The sequence below is a fragment of the Ochotona curzoniae genome, unplaced genomic scaffold, assembly GCF_017591425.1.
Source record: "Ochotona curzoniae isolate NIBS_2020 unplaced genomic scaffold, NIBS_Ocur_1.0 contig_908, whole genome shotgun sequence".
In the NCBI taxonomy this organism is placed as follows: domain Eukaryota; kingdom Metazoa; phylum Chordata; class Mammalia; order Lagomorpha; family Ochotonidae; genus Ochotona; species Ochotona curzoniae.
Window position 1 is genome coordinate 14376137 of NW_024466607.1, and position 18808 is coordinate 14394944.

At 45.4% G+C, this 18808-nt stretch overlaps 1 protein-coding gene across 4 annotated transcripts in view; it reads right to left on the reverse strand.

The window, feature by feature from the left end:
* LOC121165663 (SREBF chaperone) overlaps nucleotides 1–18808 on the reverse strand; it is a 50107-nt gene that overhangs the window by 19784 nt on the left and 11515 nt on the right. For all 4 annotated transcript variants that reach the window (XM_040994377.1, XM_040994376.1, XM_040994375.1 and 1 more), the window contains one exon: nucleotides 9158–9377. In XM_040994377.1, the coding sequence (XP_040850311.1) occupies nucleotides 9158–9279 (122 nt within the window). In that variant the 5' untranslated portion in view covers nucleotides 9280–9377. The remainder of the gene's footprint in view (nucleotides 1–9157; nucleotides 9378–18808) is intronic.

Genomic DNA, 18808 nt, shown 5'->3' on the forward strand with positions numbered 1-18808 from the left:
CGCCTCAGTGTGCGGCCCCTATCACATACACGGAAACCTAGACAGAGTTAGGACTCCTGGCTTCAAACTGGCCCAGCTCTGGCTGCTGCGGCCATTCGGTGAGTGAACCACTGAAAGGAAGATCTGTCTGTCTCCTTTTCAAATAAAAATAAAAATCTTAATGAAAACTTTTTAAGTTGATAAATAACTTGTAAATAAACAAACCTTAACTGCATAGTGCCACAAGGAGTGTCTGTATGTGCACACACCTGTGTAAACACTCCCTGCGTGAGGCTAAAGAATCCCAACCCGCAGCGCACCCAACACTTCCAGACGTAACGACCATCAGAGCCTTTGTTAGCTCTGCCCATTTTTCAACATCACATAAGCCCTAAGTGGGCTCTGCTTACTCACTCTGCAATGAGTTTCTCCCATTCAAATGATATCTGCTAGATTCATTCAGAAAGGTTCATGCAGCCAATCCCTTTTTCATTGATATGTACTATTCCACTGAAGGAATACATTACAGTGCGTCTGACTACTGTCAAGGAATGCTGGCTGCTTCCAGCTGTGCTATCAAGTACCCCTGCTCATGTTTTACACATGGCTTTTGGTGGTCCCGAATGCTCGTTTCTACTGGCCACGTTCTTAGCACAGCTTCTGTCACGGCAGATATGCATAACTAGGTTGATGTTCCTAGTTTTCTTTTTTTTAAAGAATTTATTTATTGGAAAGTCAGATATACAGAGAGGAGATACAGAGAGGAAGATCTTCCATCCGATGATTCACTCCCCGGGTGAGCGCTACGGCCAATGCTATGCCAGTCCGAAGCCAGGATCCAGGAACTTCTTCCAGGTCTCCCACACGGGTGCCGGGTCCTAAAGCTTTGGGCCGTCTTCAGCTGCTTTCCCAGGCCACAAGAGGGAGCTGGATGGGAAGTGGGGCTGCCGGGATCAGAACCGGCGCCCATATGGGATCCTGGTGCGTCCAAGGCGAGGACTTTAGCTGCTTCGTTATTGTGCCGCCCTCCCTCTTTAATTCAGGGTTGGTGCAGAAGTGGCACAACAGTTGAGCTGCCATCTGCGACACCTGCTCCAGCTTCCTGCTCACGTGTCCAGAAGGCAGCAAGGACTTAGGTCCCTGTCACCCACATGGGACACCTGAACTGAGTCCCTAGCTTCAACTTGGCCCAACTCCACCTGTTATAGGCATCTGGGGAGTAAACCAGCAGGTGGAAGATCTTTTAAATAAATCTTCTATCTTTCAAATAAATAAATCTTTATAAAAATGCCAAAGTACAGCTAATACAAGTAGGTACCAAAATTTGTTTCTGTACTTAATTAGTGTTGTTGGGGAAAGTTCTGTCCATAGCCTGACCCGGTCCTGGTTGGGTGCAGAGAGCTGTCACAGTGCCCAGAGCAAGGACTGCAGGAGCCTTAGCGCCACCACAGGACGAAAGCAGTATGTTACCTACCTGAACTCACCTTCCACCAGCAACTGCTTAAAAATACACGACTACACTAAAGACAACCTGCTCCTCAAGATCTGCAAGATTAGAAGCATTCGAGACTTCCAGAGCCTTAACATTCCAGCAGAAAACACGGAGACCACACACTCCAGACTGCCTATTTCTAGGGTTATTTAGGCCCGTAGGAAAAGAGTCCACAGCCTTCAGACACTGACCCGGCTCAGTCCTCACTCCTGGAGCGTGAGCCCTCAGGCTCTGAACAAGTGGATTACTCCTATTCCTCAGGTCCAAGCCTCAGCTGCAGTGCCATTTGCCAGGGGAAGTCCTTCTCTTTCCGAAGGCTGAGGCGGCTCCACCCAGGAACTGCCCTGTGTCTCACTGCTAGGTGGATCTGTGTCTTATCCGCTCCAACAACGAGGGGTCCAACTTTGCTGACCACCAGCCCATCTTCCACCTCTCTTTTTGCTTTTTACTCTTTTAAGACATATCAACATGTAACAAGGTATCCACAAGTCACAATTCCACCAGAAGTGCCCAATCCATACCAACACAGGTATCACACTACACTGCTTCATACAACATTGCTGTTTGAAAAATTAAACCAACATATATTTACTAGAGGCAAAAGAAAAATGAAAAAAAAAGTTTTTTTTTACAAAAATGCAAATAGTAAGAGACTAGTCACCATCCATGGCTACCAAATTCCAGATTTAAAAAAAAAAAAAAGCACTTTGGAAGGGATGCCAGGCAACTTTCCAAAATAAAAACACTGATCTTGGGGCCCAGTGCAATAGTGTAGTGGTGGGCCCGGCGCCGAGGCCTAGCGGCTAAAGTCCTCACCTTGAACTCGCCGGGATCCCATCCAGCTCCCTGCTTGTGGCCTGGGAAAGCAGTTGAGGATGGCCCAAAGTCTTGGGACCTTGCACCTACGTGGGAGACCCGGAAGAGGTTCCAGGTTCCCGGCTTCAGATCAGCGCAGCACCGGCCATTGTGGTCACTTATGGAGTAAATCATTGGATGAAGATTTTCCTCTCTCCTCCTCTCTGTATATCTGACTTTGTAATAAAAAATCAATAAATCTTAAAAAAAAAAAATAGCATAGTGGCTTAAGTCCTCGCCTTGAATGCACCGGGATCCCATATGGGCGCCGGTTCTGATCCCGGCAGCCCCACTTCCAGCTCCCTGCTTGTGGCCTGGGAAAGCAGTCGAGGACGGCCCAAAGCTTTGGGACCCTGCACCTGCGTGGGAGACCTGGAGAAGGTTCCTGGCTCCTGGTTTCGGATTGGCTCAGCTCCAGCTATTGCAGCCACTTGGGGAGTAAACCATTGGACGAAAAATCTTTCTCTCTGTTTCTCCTCTCTGTATATCTGCCTTTCCAATAAAAACAAATAAATCTTTAAAAAAAAAAAACTAATCTTTTTTTCCTAAAGTGAGAAAAAAAAAGACTGAAGACATTTTAAGAAACGGAGGATTTATACTACCTCCAAACACCTGCTGAAGTCAAGAACTCAATTTAGGTCTCCCATGTGGGTGACAGGGACCCAAGTCCTGGGCCCATTACTGCTGTTTCCTAGGCACGTGAGCATGAAGCTGGATCAGATCGAACCAGTCACTGGCTTCCGTAAGGTTTGTTTCTTTAATCAGATTACACTTCAGGATACCCTGATCTTAGAGTGGCAGAGGAAATGAAGCAGGTGTCTAAAGCAGCCTTGTCTGTTCCAAATCCTCTAGTCCAGCCACGTGGACTTTATCATGACTTCTCTTTCTCTGACTTTGTATCTGGCCCTTGGACAAACACTGAGGGTTCCACCTTAAAAAAAAAAAAAAATCCAGAATCAATCATGTCTCACCACCTCCACAACTTCAACTTGGATCAAGCAACCTTTAACTTCCACCTGGGATAGTACATGAGCTTGGCTCTATTCCAGATCCTACAGCTGAAGCCACACTCTTGCCTCCTAATCAGGTGCAGAGCTAAAGCCCAAACTTCCCTGTATGACTCCTGGTCTGTTACTAATACAGCCCTTTTGTTCAGCTCTGTCCTGCCTGGTACCCTCTCCATCCCCTGTTAGCTACAAAGTTTTCTGTAGCTATGTCACAGAGCCGGCTCCCGACATCTGTTCACCCAAAATGATTAGAGGCTTACTGGGGGCATATTAACACAGCAACCACAGAAATGACTCAGAGGAGACATCACGCAGGACACCTCCTAGGCGACATCATGCTCTTCCAGGGAAGAGCTACAACAGAGAACTGCAAATTCCACATTGTTCTCTTTGAGGAAGTCTTGGGTGAGTAAGGAGTCTTTGCTTTCCCACTGGTCTTTCACAGGCTTGTTTGTGAAGCCGGGGTAACTTCCACGTGGGAAAGGACTCTGGAACATCCACCACGTAAGTGCCATGGAGCAGCTGCAGGGAGCTGGCCCATGAACTCTCTTGGAACCAGACCTTGAGCAGAAGTCAAAAGTGCTTTGGATTGCATTCTTAGATATTTAGTATGGCTCTCAACAGCACAGGGAGGACCATTTCATTCCACTTGCTTCTTATTCAAAGAATATATCAATGTGTCCGCAGAAATGCCACACAGGCATGACAGAGCGAAGCTGCCACACAGACCCAAAGGAGCCATGGTGATCATGCAGAAACCTGCCATGTGGAAGAGGCTAAAGAAGCAGAGATGCCCAGCCTCAGCCTGAAAACACTGCTCTCCTGCAGACATGGAGGCGACAAACACCAGCAGGACAAGCAGTCACCCTTCAGGAGGCCTAACACGGTCTCAGTGACTCCAACTTCCTCTCCAAATTAAAATCCACTCCCTGTCCCTTACCACAAGCAGCAGCTGTGAAATCACAAGTGATCCTTTACTCTGACCTGCACACAGGTCAGCTAGCCTGGCACTGACGCTCTTTTCCATGGGACAGCCTCCACTTTCCAGGGCAGGACACAGCACCTTCTGCCATGAGGGTGGCACCACTGGGCCAGATCTCTGTTCCCAGTGGCCTAACCTCTAGGAAATGTAAACAGATATCTCTTACATGGTGCCTATTTGCTACAGGTTTCATCAGATTTCCCAGAGGAAAGAACAGCTGTTGCATCCACGGGCCAGGCAGAAAGAGCTGACTGCAGCTCATGTCCAAGGTTCAGCACCAAGGTCATCTGAAGTCACATCCTTGGCTCCCGGCTGCTAAAATCCACAGTCAGAACAGCTCGGACAGAAAGCTGAGTATCCTCCACAGTATTCAAGAGCAGCCCAGCTCCCCACCACCACATGAACTCACTCACTCCCTGGATTCTTCTGCCTGATGCAGACGGGCGAATTTCTGAGTGTCACAGTTCCATCCCTTAAGACCCACACAGCTGGCACTCAATGAAGATCAATTTCCCTTCCTTTCCACACAACTCCCTGTCAGAACTCAGGTAGCTGCTATCCACATCCTATGTCCTCTGTCCAGGAATCTGCCTTGTCCCAACTGGCAACACCTAGAACCATCTAGGAAAGTGCTAAGAACCACTTTTCCCTTCTTTTCCACCTCCTATTAGATACAGTTGCCTTTGTGGGGGAAGAAAAACAACGGTCTCTTTAAAAAATCATTTATCTGGCAACCAACTGTTAGTCTTCAACACGAGAACAGAAACAACTCAGGGAAAAAGTTGATCTCTTCAACAAATGTTGGGACAACTGGATAGTAGCCTACAGAAGCAAGAAACAAGACTCCCCCACCTTTCATTATATACAAAGATCAAATATAAACAGATAAAGAGTCTAAATGTACACCCAGAAACCATCAAACTACTAAAAGAGAACATAGAAAGCACTCTACAAGATATAGGTGTAGGCAAAGACTTCCTAGAGAAGTTATCAAAGCACAGATAGTCAAGGCCAAAATAAACATGGAACTACAAAGTAAGAAGCTTCAATACAGAAAAAGGAAACAGTCAACAAAGTGAAGAAGTAACCAATAGAATGAGAGAAAATCTTTACACACTACACAACAGAGAGAAGGCTAATAGCCAGGATATTCAACAAACTCCAGAAACAACACAACAAAACAACCAGTCAAAAAATGGGTAAAAACCTTGCATCCACTGGGATCCCATATGGGCCCCGGTTCATATCCCAGCTACTCCACTTTCCAGCCAGCTCCCTGCTTGTGGCCTGGGAAAGCAGCCGAGGACAGCCCAAAACCTTGGGACCCTGCACCCATGTGGGAGACCCGGAACAAGTTCCTAGCTCCTGGCTTCGGATTGGCTCAGCTCTGGCCATTGGTGGTCACTTTAGGAGTGAGACAGTGGACAGAAGATTTTTCTCTGTGTCTCTCCTTCTCTCTGTAAATCTGACTTTCCAATAAAAATAAATCTTAAAAAAAAATGGATGAAGGAAATGAGCAGATATTTATCAAAGAGGTACAAATTCAAATGGCTAACAGACATGAAAAAATGTTCAGGTTTGCTAGCAATAAAGGAAATACAAATAAAGACCACACTGAGGTTCCACTTAACCCCAATGAGAATGTCCTACAGAAAAGTACTAACAACACCTGATGGCAAACGTGGGGAAACACGTACCCTAACCTGCTGCTGGTGGACTGCTACGGCCACTATAGAAGCCAATATGGAGAGTACACAGGCAACTGAAAATTCACCTACCGTCTGACCCTGCAATCCCACTGCTGGGATTATATCCAAAAGAACTGATACATACATATAAAAAAAGCAATCTGCATCCCTGTATCAATGCAGCACAATCAACAGCAAAAAACACGGAAACCATCTAGCTGCCCATTTAAAGAGAATTAGATAAATAAACTGTGATACATAGACTCAATGGCATTATTACTCAGCCATTGAAAAGAATGAAATTCTACCATTTGCAACCAAATGGCCCCAACTACCGACCTTTATGCTCAGTGAAATAAGCCAGTCCTAAAAGGATAAATATCTTACATTCTCTCTGAGATAATACAACTTCCATCCAAAATACAAAAAAAAAAATACAGGTTGCTAAGTATACACTTGTAATCTCACAAATGAGGGATGTAATAAATATGAGTAGCAGAAATTGAAGATCAATAGTACGCATCTCTACTATTGAATAAAAATAGGCAAATGAAACTGCTACATATATCCTGACAACAAAATGCTAAACTCTCCAATATTGCTTACACCTTCAATGTCATGACCCAAGAAAAGGGCAGAATGCTGGAACTGAGACTACAGCAGAACTACTATATTACTATAAAACACAGGGGACAGCGGGGAAGGGAGAAGAGGTAGCCCTATACCTGAAAAACTGTAAAACAGACTATAAGAATTAAAAATACATGTAAAATTTTTAAATTATTTTAAAAAATTATTTATTTGGGACCTAGTGCAGTGGCTGATCTTCTACCTCCAAGCACCAGGATCCCGTATGGGTGCCAATTTGTATCCTGCTGCTCCACTTCCCATCCCGCTCCCTGCCTGTGGCCTGGGAAAGCAGTCGAGGACGGCGCAAAGGCTTGGGACCCTGCACTCGTGTGGGAGACCCGGAGAAGGTTCCTGGCTCCTGGTTTCGGATCAGCTCAGCTCCAGCTGTTGCAGCCACTTGGGGAGTGAACCAGTGGGGAGAAGATCTTCTCCATGAAAATCTGCCCTTCCAATAAATAATAAAATAAGTAAGTAATTTATTTGAAAGGCAGAGTTACTGAGAGGGAGGAAAAGAGATCTTCCTATTGGTTCACTCCCCAAATGGTCAAATGAACCTGGAACTCCATTGCAGTTTTCCAGATGAGTAAAAGTAGTCCAAGAACTCAGGTCATTTTCTGCTGCTTTCCCATGTACATTACCTTGGAGTTGGCTCATAAACGTAGCATTTGGGACTCAAATGGCATTCACATGGCATGCTGGTATGCTCTACCACAATGCCACTGACCCCAAAAATTACTTCAACATAACCACCTCAGTTAGGCAATACGATGATAATGACCATGAGAACTACCACAAAATGCTGCTACAAAAATAATTTTTAAAATGTTTTTGGTTGACAGATGTGACAGAGCTTTTAAGAAATTATCAAGACAAGACAGAAATAACCTAGTATTTCTTAGCATGTGGTCCCTAGGCACAAAAAGGGAACTTATTATAGAGGCAAATTTTTGAGCCCACCCTGGACCTAATATACTCTGGAGTGAGGCCCAGCAATCTGTATTCAACATATGCTCTAGGAGTCTGAGGTGAGAACTACTGCCTTACTACACAGACCAGAAATGGATACAGATATAGATATTAACAGAGTGGGAAAAATCGGTAAAATTAGCATCTCAGAATACTCTTACCATCATATATAGGACATAACTGTTAAGTACTTATTTAACTATTAATATTGAGCCAGATGAGGAGACACAAGGTGACAAAGTTTTAGGCGCAGGCACCTGATTTTAAAACATTTCTTTACCTATTAGTTGTGCAAACCAGGCAAGTCTCTAAGTCACCCTTTCCTCTGGACCACTTCCTACAGTTACTGTGAGAATCAGAGACACTTAATTACTCAGCAGGCGACTGTTGATCATTAAAGAACCCGGGATCATCAACAACCCAGCTGAACCACTCGCTCCCCAGTCAGCCCAGAAAACACTAGTAAACACCTAGACAGACAACACATCTAGAAACTGGGATGGATTCTTTTCAGAAAAAATGCTAGTAAGATGGACTCCTTTTTTTCTTGTCTATTTTCGAGCCAAAAAAAACCCATCAAAACCAATCTTACATCAAGCCCTTCCTTGCCTGCCAGTGTGCCCTGTGAAAGGCATGAACCAAGGACGGCTATGGCTTTCACAATAGTCCTTGGCAACACAGCAGGCCCTAGGAAGCAAGAGGTCAGAAAGAGGCTCCATGTGAGTAAGAAAATAACCAGAGAACAAAAAAACAAGTCTCTGGGGCAAGCTTGTATGAGGATATCCAGGGAACTGTTCAGATGGACTTCATGTTTCCACACTGTAAGGGCCATTATGCTTTTAACCAGGTGCCAAAACGAAACTGTCACCATTCAGAAGTAAAATTAAAAGATCATAATTTTCTCCCAGACCCCAAGGTCGCCCCTTCCCAATTCCATCCACAGCAAGATGTTGGCGGTGGGAGGGACCCGAGCCCACTCTGTTCTCCAGATATCCCTTCTCAGTGTACTCACCAGGAAGGTGGCATCCTCTGGAGCTCGGGCAGGCCCAGGGAGAGCTCACTGCGTGTACTATCAAACACCGCGTGTTGAACTATCAAAACCACTTGAGCAAGACCCTCGGAGCATGTCCCACATCAGGGACCTGGGACGGGTGGGGCTTCTCCCTTTATCTCCCCCTCTATCCCAGATACAGGAAAAAAACAATGTGGAAATAAGTCTTACCCACTTTCCTATAGCCCTTGAACCTTTGTGCCATAATTAACTATGTAAAGATTGTCAAAAATAAAGAAAAAACAATGGGAGGGAAAAAGATCATAATTTTCACTTCTGTTGCTGATTCTGGGAAGTATCTGATATGATTTCAATTAGTGCCAGTGATATGAACAAGTCTGGTCAATCACTGAAGCAAAGCCAGCCCACAAGCATTTAGTTTATTGGCTAAATACCTACCCCAGAGCTCAATGTACCCAAGATCCTACTGCATGAAACACACACAGAGCCTAAGGCCCTACTATCCCGTCTCCAGCCCGTGCTATCTGGGGCAACCCAGAAACATACCAACAGGCTACGATGCAGAGCCCTGTGAAGAGGATGATGGGGATGGGGTAGGATGCACAGAGCAGTCCATGGTTATAGAAGGCCCGAGATATCTTCTCACGCAGCCTTTCAGTCAAGGTCATCCTCAGCTGAAGTCACCTTGTTGCCATCCCGGAAAGTGACCATGGATCAGCCAGGCACCCGCTGGACGGCACTGACAATGGACACCATCTGAAGTTACCTGGCAGAATAGAAAAAGAGTCGATTAACAAAGAGGACTTGGCTCCCCACAAAGGGTTACTACAGAGAGAAGGTGGTTTTATGGGCAGGGACTGGTCTGGAGATATCACTCACATACATACACACACACACACACACACACTCACACTCTCTCTCTCTCTCTCACCTGGTCATCTCTCAAGTGCCTGTGAGCTGCTCTCCAACGAATCAAACCACAGAAAACAAACAAGTGCCCCTCCAGCTCCAGTAAGAAGGTCTCAGCCTCTTTCATTTTAGGCATTTCTCAAGGGCCACTCCCAGCAAGTACTTTACTCACACAGGAACAGGAAAGCAGGTCCAAGTAACAAACAGATCCCAGGAGCTGCTTTTTGAAAAGCAAGTGCTCTGAACACGCTCTCTACCTCCCTGAGCACGACCAAGACTGTGAACCCTTGGGGAAAACCTTTACATGCCCCTCAGCCCACCCCTATCGGGTCAAGACTCCTTCACAGTGATTCAATGAGAAAACAATATTCAGTGGTGTCAGCTCTCAACTACAACAAAAAAAGCTTGGGCATCTGACATAAAAGGCACAGAGCAGAAGTCACTCACAGCAGTACTAGGTGATAGTGTCTGCTCTGACCTCCCAGTGGCTCCTGTGACTGTGTGGCAAAGGCTCCTCAAGTTCCTCTCTGCCCAGCAGCTGTCACCTTTTCTGAGGAACAGCAGACCACTATGGCTCCACAGTGCTTGGCGTGGGTGGACTGTCAGTGCTCCCCAAACTGACCCAAGATACAACAGCTGGGCCTCAATTTCTGCACATACAAAGGCAAGACTAGGATTCTGGGTGTGTTTATTTATCCTCACAACACTCCTGGCTCCATAATTCCTAGGCTGTTTTGGCCCCAGTTCCTTTTCAAGACTGGCTTATCTACTTTTCTTTCCAGTCTCTAAGCCACCCTATGCTCGCCTTATAAATCCTCTGACAGTTTTTATGTTGGCCAAAGTTAATTTCTGTTGCTTGCAAACAAAGAACCTTAAACCAAGAAATCCAGAATATGAAATTCCAACCGGAGGCCCACCAGGGATCTAGATTTGTCTTTCTTACTGAAATCTCCAGTGGAATCCAAGTTTAAATCCACTCCTCCCATTCCATGTTTCTATCTTCTTTGGTCTGGATTAGAGGGAACTTGCCCAGACATGTGCCTCGGATTAGGCTACAAAATATCAAGAAATGAGAGGCAAAAGAAGTTGTCATCCCCCCTCCTGCCACCTTCCTAGAAGCACAGCATCAGGTGCACACACCACTTTCAGCCCAGGGACCTTGCAAGGATACACAGAGAACCCTCTGTGGTTCATCCAACAGACAATGGATAGAGATGGCAGCAGCAGTAACAGGTGCTGCGGCCAGAGGTGCACAACAGCTCACAGGAATGTCACCATTCACCAAGCTCACCCAAAACACTATAGCTCAAAGAAGCTGCAAGGACTGGACTCACTCATCCAGCACATCCTAGGGGGTCTTCAGAAAGTTCATGGAAAAGCCTTTAATGCTCCCACAAATCAGCTCCAACAGGCACTTCTGATTCTATCAATTCCAATCAGCTTCCCAAACCTCTCCTAAATGCACATCTGCAACAAGGGAAAGGATCATCTTTGTAATCAAGCTCTTATGCTTAGAACAAATCATACACTGCAAAACAGGCTCTCCAATTCATCTCATTCCATAGTAAATCCTTCCTATCATGCTCTTTATGCTAATTCTTAATCTTCACAGCACATGGCTTACACCTACCTGAACCTAGCAGGAGACGTTACTCACCTCTGTCCTGCAGTCTAGCATTCAACATAGAGCTATCTCAAAGCAAAATCACCCAACATGAACCCAAAACCTGTTTTTCTCACATTGCCCCACACTTGCAGGTTGCTTTAGATCGAAATCTACAGCTCTGCTTCTAGTATTTAAAGAGACACAGCCTTGTCCAGGAATAATGATTAGACCACATCATATTACAAAAGTAATTCTAATGCAGGAGACCCTCCTCTACAGGCAAAAACAAAGGAGGTGTACTGTTAGGCCAGAACTGGAAACTGGGTCAGAACAGCACTGACAGCATTCAGAGAGGACAGAACCTGGACTAAGTCAGACCCACTGGATCAAAAATGAAGGGGAGGAAGGGGAGGAATTCGACAAGGCAGGTTCATTTTACCTTGTCATGCACTTGCTAATGCTGCGCAAGACACTGAACTCAGGCCTGGCGCAATAGCGTAATGGTTAAGGTCCTCGCCTTGAACATGCCAGGATCCCATATCGGCTCTGGTTCTAATCCTGGCAGTTCCATTTCCCATCCAGCTCCCTGCTTGTGGCCTGGGAAAGCAGTCGAGGACAGCCCAATGTCTTGGGACCCTGCACCCGCGTGGGAGACCTGTAAGTTCCTGGCTCCTGGCTCTGGATCGGCACAGCACAGGCTATTGTGGTCACTTGGGGAGTGAATCATTGGACGGAAGATCTTCCTCTCAGTCTCTCCTCCTCTCTATATATATCTGAATTTTCAATAAAAATAAATAAATCTTAAAAAAATATTTTAATTTTTATTGCCGAGGCAGATTTACAGAGAGAAGGATAGACAGAGAGAAAAGTCTTTCATCTGCTGGTTCATTTCCCAAACAGCCGTAACAGTCAGAGCTGCGACAATCCAAGCCAGGAGCCAGGAGCATCTTCTGGGTCTTCCTCGTGGGTGCAGGGTCACGGGCTTTGCGCCACCCTCTACTGCTTTCCCAGGCCACAAGCAGGGAGCTGGATGGGAAGTGAAGCAGCTGGGACACGAACTGGCACCCATGGGATCCCAGAGTTGGCAGGGAGAGATTTAGCCAATTGAGCCATTCATTATACCAGGTCTGGAAAAAAGAAATTGTTTTTAAAGATTTACTTGAAGAACAGAATCCTCAGATTGGTGAAACCGGCAGCATTTCAGAACTATCCAAACCACTTGGGCAGAACCCTTGGCATATGTACACACTGAGACCCTAGGTTGATGTGAGGCGGCATTTCCTCGTCCCTCACCAGGGATGGGTGAAAAGTTGTGAGTGGTTTTTCCCTTTGTTTCTCCTGTTCCCCCAGGAACAACAAGAAGAAATAGCAAATTTGGAAGCAATGAATAACCCAATTTTCCCTAAACCTTGTTCCTTCCACCCTGATCAACCACATAATCATTATTGTAAAAATAAAAATTTTAAAAGGATTTATTTACTTGAACAGAATTAGAAAGAGGGGAAGGAGCAGAGAAAATTTTTCCTTCTGCAGGTTCACTACCCAAATGATCGCAACAGCTGGAGCTGGGTCAGCACAGAGCTAAAAGCTTCCTTTGGGTCTCCCACATACGTGCAGGGACCCAAACACTTGGGTCATACTCTCTTTCCCAGGCCACAGGCAGAGAGTTGGATCAGAAGTGAAGCAGCCAAGACTTGAACCAGTGCCCACATGGGATACTGGCATCAGAATCTATGCCACCAGCTCTACCCACTATGCCACAATGCTGGTTCCATGCCTGGGATTTTACATGTAAACTACCACGTCATCCAGAACGCAGGAAGATATTTCCTTCGCCCTTCCATACTTTCTCCAAACTTTTTCCCCTACTGATCTTCTGAGTTTTCTTCTTTTGGATTTACTTGACAGGAGTGCCAGAGGGACAGACAGAAAAAGAGATTTTCCAGTAGTAAGCTACACTGTGGCACTCCTCAAAGACTGGTGTACGGCCTAGGGTCGGATGCAAATACGAGGGAACTTCAAAGTAAGATTTATAAAATTATGCATGGATTTCATGCATAAGTACTACAGTAAACTTATCTGTCAATTCCATTTTTCAGGAACTTTCTGAAGTATGTGTATATGTTGGCTGAAGACGGCCCAGAAGTCCACAGTTGATTGAGTTCATTCCTCTCTGTAATCTTCCTGACAGTCTCCAGCTCCCCAGCGCCCTTCTCCTAGTCTTCCAGGTTTTACAACTGCTCTGCTGAGCATCAAACACACTGCCTCCAGGGCAGAGCGGTGAGAGAAAAAGCAAGAATTCCCTCCATGCTCTTGGGACCATAATCCCTATAAACAGAATCCTCTTCTCCAGCAGCCATTGTCACTGCTGTTTCTATCACTGCAAAACCGCATTAGGACCAGGACAGGAGAAAACAGAAGCAAGCAGACAATAAATAAGAGACTTCTTCCTTCACCTCCCACTCCTTCCACCCACAAGGATCCTTTCTTATGCTCTTCAGACTAAAAAGTAAGAGCTTCTCTTGGACCTCTGTACATAATTGCAGGCTCAGGGAAGCCTTGGAGCCTAGGTTAGAAGGCAGAGTACAGAGCAAACAAGCAAAACAGGAAACTCACTATCAGCCCCACCATTCAAGCTCTAATCCTCCACAAGCTACCTACCACCGTCCATCTTCCAGAACAGACTGCTGACCCTCATCCTCCTTCTAGGTACAGCAGTTCTACTTTGTCAGACACAGGGTGGAGTATACTTTTATTCCATCTTTATTTATAAAGATTTATTTTATTTTTATTGCAAAGTCAGATATACAGAGAGGAGGAGAGACAAAGAGGAAGATCTTCCAGCTATGGATTCACTCCCCAAGCGGCCGCAAAAGCCAGAACTGAGCTGATCCAAATCCAGGAGCCTAAAGCTTCATCCAGGTCCCCTATGCGGAGTACAGGGTCCCAAGGTGGGCTGTCCTCAACTGCTTTCCCAGGCCACAAGCAGGGAGCTGGATGGGAAGTGGGACCGCTGGGATATGAGCCGGCACCCAAATGGAATCCCAGCACAAGTGAGGATATTAGCCACTAGGTTATCGTGATGGGCCTGAATTCTACCGTTCTTTAAGATAAAGATCTTCATAAATTTCAGGATTCATTTTTCATTAGGAAAACTTTCCGCACAATGGCTGTTGGCATCTTTCTGCTGATCACAATCATTTCATTGTGAGAAGTAAGCAGAACCTTATGGTGTCTAATAAATTTTCTACCCTCAAAAAAAGTTCTATTACTTTCACAATTAAAAAAAGACTTGTGGCAAAAAAAGACACTGAAGGAAGGCCTGGCATGATGGCTCAATTGGCTAATCCTCAACTTGCAATATGCAATGTGGCCATAATCAGGCTTAAAATTCTGAATTAGCAATTGTTCTGATCATTAAAATTAGTAAACACAGATGTGTATATTTTACCACAATGATGAAATTCCATATTGTGCAGCTACTAAAAACAGAGGTATCACGCCAGTGTGGTACATAAGAGGGTAAAGCAGCACCAATAGCACCAGTATCCCATACGGATGCCACTTCAAGTCTCACCTGCTCCACTTTAATCCAGCTCCCAGCAAACAAGCGTGCGAAGAAGATAGCCCAAGCACTTGGGTCCCTGCTTCCACTTGGGAGACCTGGAAAAAGCTCCTGGCTCCTAGCTTAGCCCTGGCCTGACTCCAGCTACTGTGGCCATTTTGGGGAGTGACTCAAAGGATGGAAGATCTCCATCTGTTTTTCCCTGTCTATAACTCTTTAAATAAATAAACAAATCTTCTTTTAAAGTGAATGTATTTGAGATTTGCTTTTTAAATGATTGCAAAACAATCAGTTTAAAACACGGATTAAATATACACACACACACAAACCTTCTTACAAAAATTATACTTTTGTATAGGTTAGTTACCAAATATGTTAGGCTCTGTCATAACTGCCCAACTCTGACACTGTAGCAGGAAGCTGGCACAGGCTTCCCGGGGGCAGCCAAAGCTGGTGGACCCCAGTGCCCACTCCCCTCAAGGCAATGTGACATGCTAACAGTAGGATGGAAATACTGAGTTGTACAGAGATACTCAAAACAACCAACCGTTGCAGTGACAGGGGTCACCATTTATTAAGTGCTTACCTTGTACCAGACTTAAAAGACTCTACATGTATTATCTCATGTCATCTAAACAACCCAGGTCAAAAGAGGAACAAAGTAAAAAAAAAAAAAAAATCTTGTAGCTGAGGAGACAACCACTGAGTCATTCAGGAAGTTACCAAAAAAATAAAATAAAATCATGGGGCCAGTGCCATGGTGTAAGTAGGCTAAGCTCCTGCAGGTACTCAAGTGGAAGAACTGGCTTCAGACTGACCAGCTCCAGACACGGTGGCTGTTTGGGGAAGTGAACCAGGGTATGGAAGATCTCTGTCTCTCTCTCTCTCTCTAAACGTCTTCCCATTAAAAATAAAACTTTAAATGAAAAAAAAAAAGAAATAAAAACCAAAAATAAAGTAAAATAAAAACTTAAAAAAATTCTTGATGAGGACCAAGCATGTAGCCTAGTGGCTGAAGTCCTTGCCTTGCATGTACCGCCAGAATCCCATACGAGTGCTGGTTCATGCTTCAGTTGCTCCACTTCCCATCCAGCTCCCTGCTTGTGGCCCGGGAAAGCAGCAGATGATGATCCAAGGCCTTGGGACCCTGCACCTGCAAGGGAGACCTGGGGGATGCTCCTGGCTCCTGGCTTCAGATTAACTCAACTCCAGCCACTGCAGTCACTTTGGGAGTGAACCAGTGGATGGAAGATCTTTCTCTCCATCTCTCCTCTGTAAATCTGCCTTTCAAAAAAAAGTCATTAAAAAAAACAACAACAAATATCAAATTTACAAAGACCACATACTCATCAATGCAGCCAGCACCTCTGTCTGGCTGGTAACTAAACAAATGTACTTGGTCATCCAACAATTCCATCAATAAAGCTCTGGTTGGGCCTGGTGCGGTGGCGCAGCGGTTAAGGTCCTCACCTTGCACACCCGGGATCCCATATGGGCGCCGGTTCTATCCCGGCAGCCCCTCTTCCCTTCCAGCTCCCTGCCTGTGGCCTGGGAAGGCAGTCGGGGACGGCCCAAAGCTTTGGGACCCTGCGTCCGCGTGGGAGACCCGGAAGTCTCCTGGCTTTGGATAGGCATAGTATCGGCCGTTGCGCTCACTTGGGGAGTGAATCATCGGACGGAAGATCTTCCTCTCTGTCTCTCCTCCTCTCTGTATATCTGACTTTGTAATAAAAAAATAATAAAAATAAATCTTTAAAAAAAAATAAAGCTCTGGTTAAATAAGAGCACATCCTAACGACGGAAAATTATGCAGGTGTAAAAGACAACCAGAAAGCTCTCCTGTGTGGACAATTATCAGAAAGAAACATTCAACGACAAAAGTAGGGGAATACAGAGTGCTATTTTTGCATTAAAGAAAAAATTGTCAGGGCTAGTGCCATGGTGTAGCACGTAAAACCACTATGTGCAATGCCAATATCCCATATGGTTCAAGTTCTGGCTGTTCCACTTCCCACCCAGCTCCCTACCAATGTAGCTGGGAAAGCAACAGAGGATGACACATGTCCCTGAGCCCCTGCACCCATGTGAGGGATTTAGAAGTTCCTGGCTTCAGACCAGCCCAATTGTGGCCACAATGGTTATTTGGGCAGTGAGCCAGAGGATGTTAGATCTCTTTATCTGTGCCTTTCAAATGAAAAAGAAGCCTTGACAGGAGGGAAACAAGGGAGAGCGAGAGAGAAAGAAAACAGAAAAATAAAGAACTCAGTGTATTCACATATGCCTGCACAGAACATCCCAGAACAGACACATAAGAACGGGAACACCGGCTGCCTCTGGGGAGAGGATCTGGTGGCCACAGGAGGGGAGGAAGGAAGGCAAACATTGTACCTCCTGGACGCTGGGTCAGGTGAGCGAATTCTTGTACTGAAAAGCTAAAATTAAAAAATAACAAGCAAAGCTTTCCTGGGGAAGCAGCTGCTCTCTTCTCTAACTTCTGGAACTATTTCCACCATGCTCTATGCTCATCTCCACCCTAACTGACCCGCATTCAGGGTCAGCGGGAGGTCACAGCCAAATCACCTTGTGTTCCCTAGAATACTCAACACCTTCTTTGGTGCCAAGCGGAAAGTCACTGTGAGCCTGTCCACTGTGCTAAACTAGTCCACTAGTATAAACAATTCCATCTCTTTAGAGAAAAGTTGTTGTTTTTTGTTTTTTGAAAGTTGTTTTGTAAAATGGGCCAGTACTCAGTGCAGGAAACAGCTTCTCTAAGCATCAAAATTAGCCAAACAAGCTAAAAGATTTCCAGCAGACTAAGTTAATAGCATTTAAAAAAAAAAAAAAAAACCTCAGTAAACAAATGAAAGCTGATTTCAGAGAATTTTAAATATGAAAACATACACATTTGAGAAGCTGATTATTGCCACATTTTAGAATACTTGCTGGGATGACACAGCTACACCTAGACTGAATGAAGATGTAATTATGTTAACTCACAAATAGCCACAGACAAAATGCCAACATTCATCACATAGTGACAAATACATCAAGATTTCTTCCCAGGTACTGGCACTGTGGCTCAGTACAAGGCTGGCATCCCATATGAGGAATAAAACCTTGGGAGGAACTTCACATTCACACTCAGCAATTCCTTATGCCTTGAAAAAGAAGGAGGGCAAAGGAGAAGCCACAGGAGAAGCTGCACCTCATTCCCGCACAAGCCCCGGTCTGAAACAGACTGCCTGCTCCACTCTCAGCTTTTTCTGAGCCTGTCACGTATATTCTCTCCATTAAACTGTATTGCCTCGCCTTCCCCAGCCTGCAGGGTTGGGCACTGTCAGGGTCTGTCTGGGTCGAATCTGAGGGATGTCCTAACTCGTTAAACCTTGCTCGGTTCGTTCTTGCGTGAAGAACCAAGTTCACTAATTCCTACTAACGGTTGTATTCTAACACAGAACACTAGTTTGTAAAGGGAAGTGTGCCAAAGAGGACAGCCAAACGATGAGGCGCCCGTGGATCTTCTCCCTGGGGATCCCCTCTAGCACTCTCCTTGGCATGCTTCACTGCTCCTTTCAACGATTTCTCTCCCAGAAGGCCCTCCAACCCCTGCAGCCCCTTCATATCGACCTACTACCAAAGGACCTCTTGTCCCCATACCTCCCACTCTGTTCACTGTTGGACCCAGGCCCCAGGTCTTTCACCCTCTTGAAGGTGAAGGGTGCCAAGGGCTCAAAAACCTAACTGCTATGGGTCCCTATTAAGTTACAATGTCTGAAGCCTCACAGATAAGCTACCTAGCATTAATCCCCAAACATTTGTCAAAGTCTAAAACGTTTCATTGCTCTCTTTTCATCTATTGCCAGAACTAAGTAACATCTTTTAGGTAAGAAAACAACAATAGCTTTTGATATACACTCTGGGACCACATAATTCTTTCAAGTACTCAAAATTACTTCTGGAGCCCGGCACAAAAGCCTAGTAGCTAAATCTTCACCTTGCATCCACTGGTATTCCATGTGGGTACCAGTTCATGTCCTGGCAGCCCCGCTTCCCATCCATCTCCCTGTTTGTGGCCTAGGAAAGCAGCAGAGGACTGTCCAACACCTTAGGATCCTGC